The 18,171-nt window shown below is 36.5% G+C and overlaps 1 protein-coding gene across 1 annotated transcript in view; it reads right to left on the reverse strand.

Moving 5' to 3' along the window:
• Positions 1–5,190: 5,190 nt before the first annotated feature.
• LOC111413957 (PH domain leucine-rich repeat protein phosphatase) overlaps positions 5,191–18,171 on the reverse strand; it is a 32,083-nt gene continuing 19,102 nt past the window's right edge. Inside the window, exons 5-6 of the mRNA XM_023045103.2 lie at positions 7,746–7,899; positions 5,191–7,692 (exon numbers count right to left, since the gene is read on the reverse strand). Coding sequence (XP_022900871.1) covers positions 5,273–7,692; positions 7,746–7,899 — 2,574 coding nt within the window. The 3' untranslated portion in view covers positions 5,191–5,272. The remainder of the gene's footprint in view (positions 7,693–7,745; positions 7,900–18,171) is intronic.

Here is an 18,171-nt window from a genome sequence, read left to right on the forward strand (position 1 = left end):
GCAGGAAGACGCAGATATTGGATTGGTCATCGTTTTGTATAAATCCCTGATTTCATTTATTTCATCTTGCCGCGAAAACTTTAAAATCTATGAAGACGACGGTAATGAAGAAGTTCTGTTCGCTGCTAGGGATGATTTCAAAATAAACGTATTTCTTATAATTGTGGATCGATTAATTTCGGAATTAGACCGTCGAAAATGTATGTACTATAAAGTATTAGAAATTTTTACGTTCTGTTTAAATTTCGCGAACTAGCAGTTGAAGAAATAAAGAATGAAGCATTAAAATTATGTAAAATTTATTCACAGGATATTTCAGATGATTTTATTGAAGAGATGTTACATGTTAAAGAGTATTTGACACAAGAAGACAAAAAACATATAAATATCAACAACATGTGCAACTGGATCAGGAATCAGAATCTGCTTGATATTTTTCCTAATATTGATATAATTTTAAGAATTTACAAATCAATGGCAGTAAGCAATTGCTCTTCTGAACGGTCGTTCTCATGCTTAAAACGAATAAAAACATACTTACGTTCAACTATGACCGAAAATAGATTAAACGATGTAGCAATTTTATCAATTCAATCGGAAACTGCAAATTCGATATTATGTGATGATGTAATCAAAATTTTCGTTGAAAACAAATTCAGGCGAAATTTGTGATTTTTTGTTATATGAATTTTTGTATTAATTTTTATTTATGTGAGTGAAGTTTTTGTTGTTTTTTTATTTGACTTTAATACATGTTTGCACAACTTTCGTAGTTTTTATTTCATTTCCTACTTTTAGTTAAAATTTATAAAGTTACATCGATTAAATGCTCAAAATGATGACCATTCACTTCTAAACTTTTCTGAATTCTCATTGAAAACGTTCTCTGCACATTGCCAAGCATTTCTTCAGTTATTGATTCGCAAGCTGCTCTAATACGGTTTTTCATATCGTTTGGTGTTGTTGGACCTTGGTTGTAAACTTTCTCTTTGAGGTAACCCCAAAGAAAGAAATCGGGAGAAGTTAAGTCGGGTGATCTAGCTGGCCAATTCACCGGTCCATTACGTCCTATCTATTTTTCAGGAAACATTTCGTCTAAACTTTCTCTTGCGGCTAGAGCATAATGAGATGGACATCCATCATGCTGATACCATAGCGCAAGTCTTCGCTCCAGAGTAAGGTCTTCCAACAAAACCGGTAAATCGTTCAACAAAAAATTCCGATACTTTATGCCATTCAAATTGCCATCAATAAAAAAAGGCCCAATTATTTTATTGCCAACAATGCCGCACCAAACATTAACTGACCAAGGTTTTTGATGATCAACTTGTCTTAGCCAACGAGGATTTTCATGTGACCAGTAGTGCATGTTATTCGTCGGAAAATAGTACATTGAAGAAAAAATTTTCATTCAATCTTAATTTTTCCATAGCACACGATTTTCGAAATCATCGTCTTGTAATTGTTGGTGTAGGAAGACATGATACGGATGAAACTTATTAAGTTTCAAAATCCGATGTACACTCGATAACGAAATGCCTGAATCTTTTGACAATTGCCGGCAACTTACATGAGGATTAATCTTCTGTTCATTCGTAACCGATCTTGCACGTTCCAGAAATTTTTATCCCACGTGCAAGTTAGCGCACATCGAAACAAGGTTTAGAACAGGATTTACTCGATTTATAAACTTTAGGCAACCCTGAAAAAAAATCTGTTAATGTATACAATGTGTCCCCCTTCTCACCAAAAAATGTTTACTTGAAACTTTTTTCGATTCGAGTTTTTGTTTTTGAGATATAAGCATATGTCATTTTAAATGAAACACGCGGTATAAGGACCGACTAGCACGAAATGAAGCTGTCAGAAAGATAGCTGAAATTAAAAAGAAAACAGTTCCTAATTTTGATGAAACCTCGGCAAAAGCAAAAATACGAAGTATACACAATGCGTATACAATTGAACTCCAGAAGTGGAGGACATCATCAGCTGACGATGTGTATAAACCCACTGTACTATGGTATTCTGTGGCTAATCGATTTCTACACTCAGTTGTGGAAATAAGAGAAACGCAGGATACTTTGATAAGTATTTATTAATTATTAATTGCGTATAATTTTATATACAAACATATATTTAAATGTTTAATTATCTTAGCATTATTCAAATCATATCATTTTGCCGCGGTACTTTTCCGGAATTTGTGAAATATTCAGCGTATCTATCTCGTATTAGTGTTGCTTCTCTTGAGCGATTATTACTACCAATGTTCTGAATCTGACGTAGATCAGATGACTTGTCATTTTCAAAGTCTGTTAATCCCGACGTTAAATACGAAAATGAAGTTTTTCTTAACCAGTTATGTAATACACAACATGCCATCACTACTTTATCGACCTTTTGTGGTACTAAAGATATAGGCTTCTCAAATATCCTAAATTTTGTCATCAGAATGCCGAATGCATCTTCGACAATGTGTCCAGGTCATCTTGAGTACGGTTTTATGAGATAATTTTTTAGAGGAATTGCGTCATCTCCTACAATGACAAAATGTTCCGGAATATTAACGGTCTTTTCATCTATAGCCCTTTTGAGACTAGACCACATCTACATAAGTAATATAATAATTGCAGGAATCATTGGTATAATGTTAAATTCTTTAAGGTCTTGTACTTTTATAAAAGAGCTACATTCTTTAATTAACTTTTTAGTTTTGGTAGGACGTGTTGAGAGGATTTTGTGTGATTTTCATAAAATTATTATTATTAAAGAAATCGTAAGTTTTTTGAAGGTAATCTTTTTTATGCATAAAAAGAATACCTGCATTTTTATCAGCTTTAGTTACCTTTAAGTTGTTGTCTTTATTTTTTATTGTTTTAAGAAAAGTTTTACGTCATGTGTATATGTAACAATAATATCTATTATTTCTAGAAATATTTTTTATACGAAATGTTTTTACATAACTAAAATTATGTAGTGGTCGATCCGAAATTTCATCCGTTCTTCGTGTTGGTTCCCTTTGGAAAGGGCAGACGTTTCGCCAACATCTCATCGGCGAATCCAGCTTAACCACAATGGACAAGCCGAAAATGGACATCTCAGGATCCCACGTTTAACCAAACCACCCAAGCTCAACGTAGTTCCAAGTGAACTCCAGGCTCGAAACCGTCTTAAAAATAAGCAGGACATCGTCATACTACCGGCGGACAAAGGCAACGCTACAGTGGTTATGGATTTAGTGGACTATAAGAACAAGATCACGGACTTGCTCAAGGACACAGCTTACAAACCAACAGCAAGAAACGCTACAACTTATCTGGCTATAGGAAGGTGCAAATCCTCAAGACTATAATCAGATCCGTGCTCTGCTATGGCAGTGAAACGTGAATCCTGAGGTCTTCAAGAGAAAGGTGCTACGACGAATCCTCGGACTGGTGAAGCAACATCATGTATGACGAATTCGGTACAATCAGAAATTGTATAGTAGGAATTGTAAGTATCTTTTGGGACTTAAAGGTCAGAAAAAATCTCGTAATCGATTTTTGTTATCCTCTAATAAAAAGAGCAGAAAACTTTCTTAATGATTGATGCTGCTTTAGCTTTTTGCCTTACCAAATAAAATCAAATAAAAAAGTTATATTGAGGAATGACAGCGGATTCCATAAATCCGATTTTCGTGATTGGAAGTGATTGGAAAAAACTAGAACACAACGAATTTAAAGCAACAAATAGATGGCACAATAATTTTTTAAAAATTTCTCTTTTATCTGTCGTCTTTATTATCGAGGTACACCAAACGGATATTCGCATATTGTACGGTCTAGATACAAAGAAGGCACTGAAAGCCAGATTACTATTCTATGCAACGCCAATATGTCTGGAACTGACGTACAAAAATTGGTCGTTATAGGAAAAAGTGATAAACCTCGGTATTTTAAGGGCTTATTCACAAGTTCCTCAACGGTTAGAGAGATAAGTGCGAAAATTTCCATTCTTCAGGCACCGCAGAACCAGCACCATACAAAACTGCTTTGCAGTATGGGGTTTTAAGGCTTTGGGGATACCGGAAACCTTTACCGTTGATAAGAATGGTGATGCGTTACAAAAGTCTGTTACAAATGGCGAAAAATATAAATAAATTTTTACCATGTTACCACAAACATGAAGTTTCAGTCAATGTTATTGTTATTATTGCAACAAGCGAGCAAAAGATTATATAGTTGAGTACAGCGTTATACATGAGGAAGGAAAAATAAAATTTCCGAAAGCTTGGTAAAGATAAAAGGAAGCCTTTTTCAATTATCTAGCCTTGTCGTGTTGGTCGTGTATCCCGATAACTTACTTTAATGCCTAACAGTAACGACCGTTACTACTCCTAAACTATACGCTTAAACTTGGGGATTTATTCCTCATGACAAATAATGAGTAATAGGTGGAAAAAATTGTATCAAAAGTTTTTTAGTTTGTTAGATATCCATGAAATTTACTTTCAAATCAAGAATTAAGATTTTAAAATGATATCAAAGCAAGTGTTCCAAGTTGTTTCCAATATTTTCTATACTTACACAATTGGGTTTGCTGAATCCACGATGGTCAACTACCGCTGCCTAAACTAGGGTGTTGGCAGATTGTCTCGGCAGAAGTTTGTATCTGATTTCGCAATCCTTGCTCAGTATTAATTTCGGTGACGTACACTATGCTTTTTAAATGATCCCAAAAGTAAAAATCAAGGGGATCGTGTCGGGCTATCGAGGTGACCAGACCATTGGACCACCTTAACCTATCAATCCGGGAAACACATTATTTAGATGTCGCCGCATATATGAGATATCTAGGAAACCAAAAATCTTTTACTACAAATTTTTTCACGTATTAGCCATTATTTGTCATGAGGAATACATCACCAAGTTTATGCGTATAGGTTGAGAATCAGCCTGTATTACGCAAGAACGTGATGAACTTAATATATGTGTGAATTTCGTACAAGTGTTATACTTAATTGTTTTTTAGTGCTTATATTCTATTATTATTATTATTTTAATTTAAAATATACATTTTTTTATAGTTTGTTTCGTATGCTGCATACTTTATTTTAATTTATGCGTACTTCATTTTATTGGGACAAAATGCCTCGATTACGATGTGTCCCAATTGAGCGAAATCGAGTGTGAAAAATTTAAAAAAATGAGAGAACTAAAAACAAAATTTATTAAATAAGAATGTATATATACTTTTTCTGCATTTTATTGTACATTATAAGTTATCAATATAATTATAATTCGGTAGTAGTAACCCCCCAATATTGTTGCATCCTATCCAAATCCAAAGAATCAGCTAATCCCCTTTCTTGCATAACACTAAAATCGTACTCTAAATTATACGGCATCAACCTTTGCAAACTACCAAAATAAGCAGCATGCGGTCCCCCAATCAACTTCTTATCCAGCGAAAGTCTCGATGCGGGTCTTGATAAACCAGGATTAAAACTTCTCGTACTCCCAAATTGTTTTGATAAAAAAGATAAATTATTTCCGCCACCATCCGATGCAATCATTGGATTACTTCTCGATAAAGTACCACCTTTCGTCGCTAAAAAATTCGGTCTTGATCTATTACTTCTTGTACTAGTAAGCGTATTTAACTCCTTATCAAATAATAATTGAGTGTTTTGTTCTAACATGTATTCCCAACATTTGAATTGTTCTTCGGATAACGCGGAATCGGTATCTTCGGATCGAGACGATTTTTCATCTTCCGATTTTCTTGAACGCAAAGCTTTTGCAACTCCTCCACTATAACTTCTTCTGTCCGGCGATAATTTTTGAAATTGTCGGTTTAATTGGTTAATATAGTTTTTTGCGGATGAATTAGAATCGAATTGTTCGCTTTGGCCGCTTGGAGACGATCGATCATCGATGATGTTATTATTATTTTTTTGTTCTTCCAAACAATTTATACATTCGTTGTGGAGAATTTCGCAACAACAGCCGGGTTGACAAGAAGTTGAAGATAACCCAGATTCGCTTTGATGACAATTCGTTTTATTTATAGTCTGTCTTAATTCTTTCATTAACAAATCAACATCGGTCCCGATTAAATTAAATTTAACAACTATTATACTTAAATTTTCTTCGGCCCCGTAACTTTGTGATAAATCTTGGAGTCTTTTCGCCGCTAAAATAACATTTCTTTGTAATGAAACTTCTTTAATTGCATTTTCTGGTGTGATTACATTCCAAATGTTTTTATTCGCTATTATTAAATATTCATCTTGCTCGTTTAAATAAATTTCGGTAATTTCCGGGTCGGGAACCGTGTTTAGGTAATGTATTTGTGGATTTGTTCGAATGTTTTTGTTAGTCTTTCTCGATTTTTGCGGTAAAATCCGAATCGGGCCATTATTTCGCCCCAAAACCACTTTTAAATCCCCAACCGTTGAGATTTTCATTAAATATTTTTTAACACCGCCACAAAATGAATAATCAGCGGGAACTTTCGATTTTAAAATATGCACAAGAACGGCGTTTATTCGTTGAGTAGTTTTTAATTCACGAAAAGTCGATAATAAAGTAAATTTCATGTAATCATTACAAGTTTCTTTAACAGTTCGTTCTTCTAATAATATCCTAGGTACTACTTTATCGACGGAAACGGGAATTTCGTTTTGATTTTCACCGTCGAACATTCCAAATAATGCTTCGGTGTTGCAAAAAGCTGGTAAACGAATTTGAGAAATGTATAATCGATGCTTTGAACCCGAAGTTTCTGAAAATCCCACCGTCCAATTTGATTCGGTTAAATTATTTTCGCAGAATGGTGATGGCGATAAAGGAAGTGTAGATCGATTTTTTCCAGAAACATCAACTAAACTCATCGGTCTTTGAGATCGGTACATATAAAATTGTTGAGAATCAACGTGAAGCTTCGTATTGCACGATAAATCCAAAAATTTTAAATTCGGGGGAATTAAATGTGTTAAATCGACCCGATCTAATTGATTATGAGCTAAATCTAAAACTCTTAATGTGAGTAAATTAGATAATTTCGGAATGTTCTGTAATAAATTTGAATGGACTCTTAATACAGATAAATGATGTAAATTTCCGATATCTTCTGGTAATTTTAATAACTTATTACCAGAGAAAACCAGTTCTTCTATTTCACACCAATAAATAGATGAAATTTCTGGGATTGTCGTAAAATTGTTGTAGGCACCATGAAATATTTTTAAAATCTTCAAAAACGGTGTTATTTTCTCCAACGATCGATCGCTTAAACAATTAGCTGTGAGAAACAACTTTTCCAAAGCTAAATCTTTATCCGGTTTTGGTAAATCGCATAATCGGTTATTCGAGACATTTAAAACTTTTAAATTATAAATGGTTTTAAAAAAATTCTCTGGCAACATCGATAAACTATTATTTTGTAAAAAAAATTCTTGTATCGCAAATTTTCTTTGTATTAACGGCAAATATTGGATTTGATTGTAAGCCAATTGAATGGTGTGTAAAAACGGCATGTTGTTGCTAAACAATTCTTCCGGTAAGAACTTTATATTATTATTACTAGCGAATAAAGATCGAAGATCTTGGCAATTTGATAACCAATCTGGTAATACTTCTAATTCGTTGTAACTGACGTCGATATGTTTTAGGTTTAATGCGGGATGTTTTACCGAGAGATTTATTAAACCTAAAAATGAAAAAAAAATTATTTAAATTTAATTATTATTTAAAAAAGCTTACTGTTATTTCCTGCTATTAAAGATGTTAAGTGCTTTCCAAATAAAATTAGTTGCGTTAGATTATTTCTTGAGCATTGTAAAATTTGTAGTTGTTCAACTGCTGTTAGATCCAAGTTTTCTATAATATTTTCGCTTAAATCCAGTTCTGTTAAATTCTGTGTTTGGGTACAAAAGATTATTACTATATTATTTAACAGGCAATCATAAAATTAGTCATTGTATATATTATTAGCAAAGTGTGATTATTTATTTTTATCTGGTGGGCGCTGGTTAACAACAAAATCTTGGTTTTACGTTTCCATAAACTTTATTATTAATTACACTTAAACTATACATATAAATTGCGATTGTTATATAGGGAGCCTTGCTCCGCGTGTATTGAAGGGGTACTGTTTCGGTGGGTGTTAAATCGAAGACTAAACAAATGAGGCGATACAAATAAATCCAATATAAATGAACTAATATAATATAAACCTATCAAATCTAATATAAATTAACCAATATAATATAAAATCTAACATGCTCCCCGCCTTGAAAGAACTACCTTTCAACAAATAATAACACAAATTCACAATAAGGACTCAACATCAAAATGTATGAAAAAACAAATGGAAAAATTAAATTTACACGACTGATCGTGAGTGATCAATCGCGCACACACAATTCACGCAATCACAAGCAATCACATTAATGAAACACAAGACTGCTATTCCATTGGTAGTGGACACAGTCTGACCGTGGCCCTTTTGACGATCCCATTTTGTGTGCGTAGCGTGGCCACTCGTGCGACTCCATCCTTACCGCAGTGCAATTCTATAATTCGGCCAGTAAGCCACTTTAAGACAGGCAAATTATCTTCCTTTATTAACGCCAATTGGCCCACCTTTAGGTTAGCGTCACCCGTTGACCACTTGTGGCGACTCTGCAGTTCAGACAAATATTCTTTGGACCACCTGGTCCAAAAATGTTGTTGAATTTGCTGTACACGTTGGAATTGGGATAAGCGGTTTTCACTGATGTGACTCAAGCTCGGATCTGGTGGCGACGTAAGTTTTCTACCAATTAGGAAGTGTGCCGGGGTTAAAGGAGTCGTATCGTTGGGATCGGTGGATAATTGGGTTAATGGCCGGGAATTTAGGATGGCCTCAATCTGAACAAGCAAGGTATAAAAATTTTCGTACGTAAACGAGGCATTGCCGGCAACTCGCCGCAAATGAAATTTGACCGACTTAACACCGGCTTCCCATAATCCGCCAAAGTGTGGCGAGTTAGGTGGAATAAACGACCAACCAATCGAAGCGTTTTCAATCAGAGTTTTGAGTTCGCTAGAGTTATCAATCAAAAACTGACTTAGCTCCTGTAATTCGCGGTTACCACCAACGAAATTAGTTCCGTTATCGGAGAACATTCGATTCGGTTTCCCGCGCCTAGCTGAAAACCGCCGAAGAGCGGCAATAAAACACTCTGTAGTAAGGTCGGTTACCAATTCTAGGTGTATAGCGCGCGTGGTAAAGCAAACAAATAGACAAACATACGCCTTGCATAATTTTGCTCCTCGCCCTTTTTTGTCCTTTAACAGGAACGGTCCCGCGTAATCTACGCCTGTAGTATAAAAGGGCGGCGCCGGTGTTACTCGCTCACGTGGCAAGTTCCCCATTACCGGTTGCTTGGCGCGCGGATTTGCCCTGTAGCAACGTATACAGTTATGGACTATCGACTTGGCTAAATTACGCCCCCCAATTGGCCAAAACCGATCGCGAATGCAAGCCAACAAATGCTGCGGACCAACATGTAGTAGCTGTCTATGTTCCATCTCAAATAGCAATCTTGCGAACGCATGTTTACAAGAAATCACCATGGGAAATTTCTTATCGAATTCGTAATCCGAATTTCCCAATCTACCGCCAACACGCATAATCTCATTTTTATCTAGAAATACGTTTAATTTCGCTAATTTACTATTTTTTTGAATATCTTTATTACTCTTTAACGCTCTTATCTCCTCAGCGAAGGAGTCTCTTTGACTGATCTTAACAATAAATTTAAGCGATTGTTCCAATTCGGTTTTATCCAGCGGTCCCTTCTTACGTATTGCTTTCCTATAACAATTATGACCAAATCGAAATACATACGCGATCACACGCTGCAAACGGATTAACGATGAAAATCGAGAAAAGGATAAAAGATGATCATCCGTCGTCGTAACCACTGAGAACAGTTTTCTCATTTCTGGTAGCGACTCGTTACGAAAATTTCTAACAGGCCACGCGTTGTCTGTTTCTCTTAGCCATTGGGGCCCAGTCCAATACAATTCTAAACCGGACAATTCCGAGACGTTCACCCCTCTCGAGACCGGATCAGCGGGATTATCACGTGTGGGTACATACCTCCAATCACCAATTCGCGATTTCTCCAATATTCGCGAAATTCGGTTACCCACGAACATTTGTAATTTGGTTAAATCGGTCGACAACCACCCCAGGACCACACTGGAGTCGGTCCAATAAACTGTTCGCGTAATATCAATACCCAATGCCGTCTTTACCTTAGCTACCAATTCGGTAAGTAGCAATGCACCCATCAATTCCAAACGCGGAACCGTAACCCGTTTTAGCGGCGCCACTCTGAATTTGGCACAAGTCAATCTTATCAAAACCTCTCCGTCGTTTCCGATAGTCCGAAGGTACACGCACGCTCCATAAGCCTTTGTTGACGAATCTGAGAAACCGTGCATTTCGAATGTGGAGGGATTTTTCAGCGATATATGGCGCGGACAATTGATTAAATGTAAATCCTTCAAACTGTTGCTAAACCGAAGCCAACTTGTGTAAATGTGATTGGGAAGTGCTTCGTCCCACCCCAATCCGGACTCCCAAATTTCCTGTAAGATTATTTTCGCCGTAATAATCACAGGGCTTAATAAACCGAGCGGATCGAATATTTGGGCTATTTTCGAAAGAACCGTGCGCTTAGTAATGTGACTGATTGAATTTTCCTTCATTTTATAACGAAAACAATCTTTAGTGGGGTCCCATAATAAACCTAACGTCCGAGTGTTTTCATTTTTTCCCAAATCAAGCACTTCTGAAAGCTCTGTAGACTGAGTACCCTGAACATCGCGTAATATCTCTGGATCGTTCGAAATCCACTTGTGTAAGTTAAATCCTCCGCCGTTCAACACAATTTTTACATTTTTCGCCAAACGAGTAACTTCGGTCAACGAATTTGCTCCCGTCAACAAATCATCTACGTAAAAATGTGAATTAATAACATCCGCGATGACCGGGTCCGCGCATTCTGAACTTAATTGTTTTAAACACCGAGTCGCTAGATAACTAGCCGAAGACGTTCCATATGTTATCGTTAATAACTCGTACGTATCGACGGGTGAATCTTCCGAATCGCGCCATAATATGCGCTGAAATTTCGTCTGCTCAGGATTGATTAGACAGGCACGGTACATTTTTTGAATATCCGCGGTAACCACGTACGCGTACTTCCGAAAACGTATTAAGGCGCTAAACAGGTCAGGCTGTAATATGGGTCCCACCACCTGACAATCATTAAGTGAATATCCCGTTGATGTGGGACATGATGCATCGAAGACGACCCTTAACTTTGTAGTGGCACTATTTTCATTTAATACTCCGTGGTGTGGTATATAATAACCCTCGCGCGTGTCGACAACCTTTTTCATATGACCTAACTCCAAATACTCTCGCATAAATGCATGGTATCGCTCACCGAATTCACGATTTCGTTTGCATTTTCGCTCGATACCCATTAAACGATTTTCCGCGGTTTTATACGATTCGCCCAACCGATCTAAACTTTCCTTTAGCGGTATCGAAACAATGAATCGTCCGTCTTCTGCACGTTTAGTGGTTTTGTTAAAATGATTTTCGCAAAATGTTTCATTTTTGGATGAGTGAACTAACCCTTCAATCTCCTCGATTTCCCAAAATCGCGCCAACTGCTTGTTTATTACGGAATTGTCATCCTTACAAATTAAATTGCACTGCACCGAATGTGCCGCGCTCGCTTGTATCGGCCCCGAAACGATCCACCCCAAACGGGTATTCTGCATGATAGGCCCTTTTGCAAGTTTGATTTGCCCGACGCACAACAAATTCCAAAAATAATCAGCCCCGATAAGCATATCTATTTTATCAGATTTATTGAACAATGGATCCGCCAAGCGAATGTGTGTAGGTATTTTTAAAGTGTTTGCGTTTATTTTAAAATTGGGTAAATCATTCGCGATTGTTGTTATAACCAAACAATTAACCTTAAGTGAAAAATCCGTGCAGTGTGAATGTATTCGCAATGAACAAGAACTCGTTATTGTTGACTGTGTTTGATTTATGGTTGCTACATTAACGTTTGTTGCTGTTCTAGACAATCTTAACCGCTTGCAAGCTTCTACCGAAAGAAAACTACTTTGACTGCCCGGATCCAAGAGTGCGCGTAATGAATGTTTTTTGTTATGTCTGTCGAATGCGTGAACAGTTACGGTGGAGAGTAAGATGTTTGAATGATTTGCATGCTGTGCGAAATTTAGACTGTGTGCTTGGGTGGATGTCGTTGGTTGTGGTGGTGAATCTGAGCGATCGTGCGTCAAATGAAGTAAGGTATGATGACGAGAATTACACCGTTTACAAGAGCTCGAACGGCATTGTTTAACAAAATGTCCCGACCGAAGACAATTCATACACACCTTTAATTGTTTGACCCTGTCTATACGGCCCTGAACCGTAAGTTTAGTGAAATTTGAACATTCCTGTATGTAATGTTCCCCATTGCAGTTTACACAACGCTTAACACCCGAATTAGCAACCAAAACCGTTTTTGATTTCGGTTTTGATTTATCGATTATCCGCTTACCCGAACCGTTTTCCAAAGTTTCCAATAAATCAGCGCGTTCTTTCAAAAACCCTAACAAATTTTCTAAATTCGCTTTGTTTAAACCGGACTTTTTCCTTTCCCACTCCCGATTGGAATCAGCGTTCAATTTCGACACGGCTAAATAAATAAGTAGCGTGTCCCAATTATTCGTAGGTTCATTTAATGCAGCTAACGCGCGCAGATGTTTACGAAAGTCGTCAATAAAACTTCGAATCGGCTGTGGATTATCACCCGAAACCCCTTCAATTTCGAACAATGCCTTAACGTGATTATGAATTAATATCCGCGGGTTATCATAACGCTCGCGAATCAACCCCCAAGCGACTTCATAGTTAGAATTTGTCAATTCTAAGCTTGCTATAACCTGACGAGCATTACCGGTCAGTGCCGACAGTAAGTAATGAAATTTTTGAATGTCGTTGATCATTGGGTTGTTATGAATTAACGATTCGAAAATGTCTCTAAACCCTAGCCATGCGTCGTAACCACCGTCAAACTTTGGTAAATCTATAACCGGTAGCTTTACATGTTGATCCGGGGAAGGTCCTACAATGAACGACGAATCGGCGCATATATTTCTATTTGTCAAAATTCGCTTAGCTTTAGCCGTATTTGCGTAAAAACTCGCCTCGAATGTCTCCCTCTCCGCGTTTTGTGACTCGCCATCAACGCTTAACAAATCTATTTCACCCTGAATTTCCTCGAACTCATCGATAAGATTAATTGCCCGATTGTATCTTTGTTCTAACTCTAACGAAAGTTCCTGATTAATACCGCTTTCTCTGATATTTGATTCAAATTTTATTACAAATTTCGCAAAATTCGTGAGTTTGCCCTTGACAATACCTCGTTTTTTAGTTAAATTTTCTGACTGACTCATGATCGCGATTGACAAGTTTCAGATTGAGAACGATAAAGGAGAAAGCAAAGGGACTTACGGTACTTGTTTCAATGGCGTTGGTCGCTTCCAGTACGTGATGGACGAATTTCTTCTATGTCGAATTTGTTGGGAGCTGCATGAAGTAGAAATTCGGTCTTCGAACACTCCTGGCGAATGTTCTCCAAAAAGCTGCGTAACTGGCGGGCCAACGTTGTCGAATTTAATTTAATTTTACACGCCGCATCAAGGAACCGAAGACACTTAAATCTTCTTATATTTTCCCTATCCGGCTCGAAGGACCATTTATGATTATTTATTTTTATCTGGTGGGCGCTGGTTAACAACAAAATCTTGGTTTTACGTTTCCATAAACTTTATTATTAATTACACTTAAACTATACATATAAATTGCGATTGTTATATAGGGAGCCTTGCTCCGCGTGTATTGAAGGGGTACTGTTTCGGTGGGTGTTAAATCGAAGACTAAACAAATGAGGCGATACAAATAAATCCAATATAAATGAACTAATATAATATAAACCTATCAAATCTAATATAAATTAACCAATATAATATAAAATCTAACAAAGTGTAAAATCAAAAATTAGTATTCCGTATATTTTCATCAAGGAGAAAGTTACTGAAAAGTTATTAATGCGCTCTGCCGTAATTTAGAATCACCTCTAGGAAAGCTAACTTAGCTATCCTGAGGCCAACATTGTATGCAGACTCTCCCACAAGTCAGGATAAATGGGGTGAAGGACTGTCACCTCCTAAGAATAAGCGAGGTTCAGCTGGCTAGTTCTCTGCCAGGGTACGGCCGAGTTATCTCAAGGTAACGGGAAGTCATTGAGCTAATCACTCACACAGAGTGTATAAATTCAGAGCAATCAAATCAGCCTCGGAACAGAACGGAACAAAAGGCGAGAAAGAAAAAAAGATTTGGAACATGGAATAACAAAAAGCTAAAACTAGAACTAGAGCTAGAAACTATCGGGTTAAGCCATGTGTTAAGTTGGAACTTGTTTCTGAAGAAGATTGCAACATGGCATCCGAAACGTTAAACACTTTTTCAAAAGACGCACGCCTTAACCCGAAAGTTTCTAGGTCTAGTGTTAGTTTTAGTGACAGTGCTACAGTTAGTTCTAGTTTTAGCTTAATTAACACCGGCCGTGAAAGCTTTTGTACTAATGGCATAACATCCCTAACGGGCAAAGGGGAAGAGATGGAGAAATATAAGGTACAGCTTTTGAGAATATCGGAAACCAAGAAGAAAAGAAACGGAACAAAACATTTAGACAAAGGATATACGCTAAGATTCTCAGAAATCTCGGCAGATAATAGGGCAACAGAAAAAGTAGACATAATACTAGACGAAAGAAGTATGACAGGATGAGAACTCATAAATTAGAGAATCATAACACTAAGGCAAAAGGCCATTATGGTTAACCAGATCTGCCGCTGGCTCCTCGGAGGGAAGTGAAGTCTTAAACCATGAATGGCTCATTGGGCCTACGTAGCAATAATCAGACCCATGGTCTCCTATGCCTCACTGGTTTGGCGGCCAAAAATAAATCATGACAGCACAACAACAACTGACACAAATCCAGGGGTTAGTATGTCTTAATGTAACAATGGCGACACACCACTTCATTTATATAGAAAAAAGGATGTAGTTCTAAGTGCATTATCACTGAAAACATGCTATTCGCTCAAGCTGATGCAGAGTAACCTAAGTGGACAGCTCGAATCCTCAAGAACTTATATTTAAATCACTTGATTGAAATTAAAACTGACGTTATTCCGACTGAATACAATTTCGATCAGCCGTATAAGGTCATATTTAGAAACAGGGATGATTGGACGAAGGGTGGTCCTCAACTAACAAGAACCTTGTACTTGCCTGGTACACGGATGCTTCAAAGACAGTTGGATCCGGAGTAGGCATGGGCATTAGTGGACCAAATAGCCGCAGCTTGGACATTACCATTTTTCAAGCAGAAGTACTTGCTATAAACTTCTGCACCACTTTGAACCTACAAAAGGGACAGAAAGGTGCATTCATAAACATTTTCACAGACAGTCGGGCCACTTTTCACTGATCAGAGAGTGTAGCAGCAACCTGAGAGACCTCATTAGGGGCAATGATGTTACGCTATGGTGGGTTCCAGGTCACAGAGACATTCAGGGGAATAAGAAGGCGGACAAGCTGGCCAAAGAGGCAGCGAAAACGCCCTTCATTGGATCCCAACCCGATTGTGGACTACAAAAAAGCCACTTAAAACAAGTAATCAACACTTGGGAGCCCTCAAAGGTAGCCGTACGTTGGAAAGAACTTGCAGGTCACAAACAAGTGAAAAGCATGACAACTGCGTCGCAAAACAAAATCAAAGAGGTTTTATGCCTCAGCAAAGGGGATCTAAAGACGCTCTCATGTTTTCTAACTGCCCATGCGCCCCTAAAATACCACCTCTTCCACATTGGACAAGCTGAGGATTAAACTTATCGACTTTGCAACGACGAGTCAGAAACGGCTGAACATATACCATGTAATTGCGTTTCCAGAGGCCGCCTAAGACACACAATTTTCGGTAAAACTCTTTTGACACCTACCGACATAAAGGAACAAAACCTTGGAGCAATACTAAGGTTCATTAAGGACCTACATTTTCCCTACACTGCTCTCTTCAGCCCGGCAGCAATAATAATGATAATCATAACACTAGAGCTACAACTGGAAAAGAAAGTAGGACTTATACAGGTATATGCAGATAATGCAAACAGGTAGGGATATAAAACCAGAAAATAACTTCTAACTTGCATTTATTATATATACAGGTGTCCTGAAATTCAACGTCAAGTGGGCACCGGGTGAGAGGCCAACCCATACCTGTTCTGGTAAAAATGAGAAAAATATTCTATGTTTCTTAGTTAAGTGGTGATAGATATATATTTGAAAATGTTAAAAATCGTTCCCGCACATCATATCTTTAGGTACTACGGTTAGAAATGTTCGCACTTGAAGAAGTAGAAACAATATTGATTTGGACTTATATAAAAATTATAAGAATAACAAATACAAAAAGAAATACATATATAAAACAAATATAAAAAAAGAGTCCAAAAGGGCTATAGACCTCAGTCTTGCTGCCCAGTTCCCAATTGATTTATAGTGATTTTTTTAATAATGTATTCCTTATTAACCATTCTATATCATTCTACTATAGGAATCGCAAATCATACAACAAAAGTCGTTAGATTTGCAAAAAAAAGAATTAGTTTGATTGAGTTAAAGTTGAAAGAATTTATGTCTATTAAGTTTGATACAGGATTTCTAAAAAAAGGAGTAGTACAACACCCTTGGCAAGTAATTTTAAAAGATGGCCTGTTTGGTCAAGGTTCCAAAATGGTATAACACTTGCCATTTTTCTTTTCTTAAAAAATATTATTGCCTGCTTTTTCTGCAAAAAATTGGTACATTCCATTTAAAATAACGAAGTTGGGGTCCATTTCCGATATAACCGGAAGTTGGAGAAAACTAAAAATATTTTAGCTGAAACGAGCACCTCGGATAAATGCTGTATGCATATTTTCAGATAAATAGTGTCAGTAGTTTGTCACATACATATAGACTCAGCTCGTCGTGATAGACCCTGTACAGGATGTTTCAGGTTTTTGAAGCAGGACTTTAACAGTCGATAGATCTTTTAAAATTACCACAAAAGCTTCCTATAAAGAAGTAATAGGTTGACAAACACTTTGTTTTGGAGATATAGGGTGTTCAAATTAAATTTTTAAATTGATTTTTTTTTAATATTGCACGTGTACTTCAAATTTGGTATACCGGGGTTTATTGACATAAGAAAGACGATTGTGGAGTCCATTTCTTTACGGATTAAAATAACAATAATCTTTCTGACAGTAAGTATACTTTTTGACTTTTTGAATAAAAATTTTCTGTACATTTTTTAGCAAAAAGGCATTCTTATCAAAATGTGCATCATTTTCAAGATAATCGGCATTGGTATTTTTTACCAATTTTTTTAGAGAATATATATTAAGATAGTGTTAAATAGTAATAATAGTGTTAAAGTGTTAAATTAATTTTTCTTATTTGTTAACGTGTTAAATTCATTTTTCTTGTTCATTAATGTGTTAAATTCATTACTCCTTAACATGTTAAATTATTTTTTTTTATTTTTAAATTTTGTTTGTTGTTGCATAAAAACTTTATAAAATGCCGTTTATTTTTCCTAACCAAGAGTTAGGGGATATTCATTTTGTTTATGGATTTGCAAACCGAAACTCTGCAGAAGCAGCCGACCGTCATAAGAAGTTCTATTCTTCCTTTTTCACTTAATTTTACATTACCATTTTGATGAACATTTTTGAATTTATCTTGTTGACGTTTATGATAGGTTTAAGTGGACATTTTCATTTTTACCTTATTTACCGTTAATTAGACAATGTTTTGTAAAAGTAATAATACACTCTCAAATGCAGCTTACTGTATAGTCATCGAATGATGTCAATTTTGACTAGCGATCTTATTTAAAAAAAATCAAGTTGGCGCTGCACCTTGAAAAGTTTGACAGATAAACAGTTGAAAATTTTGTTAACAAAAGATTTTGTTTAGTCAAGT

The sequence above is a fragment of the Onthophagus taurus genome, chromosome 6, assembly GCF_036711975.1.
Source record: "Onthophagus taurus isolate NC chromosome 6, IU_Otau_3.0, whole genome shotgun sequence".
NCBI lineage: Eukaryota > Metazoa > Arthropoda > Insecta > Coleoptera > Scarabaeidae > Onthophagus > Onthophagus taurus.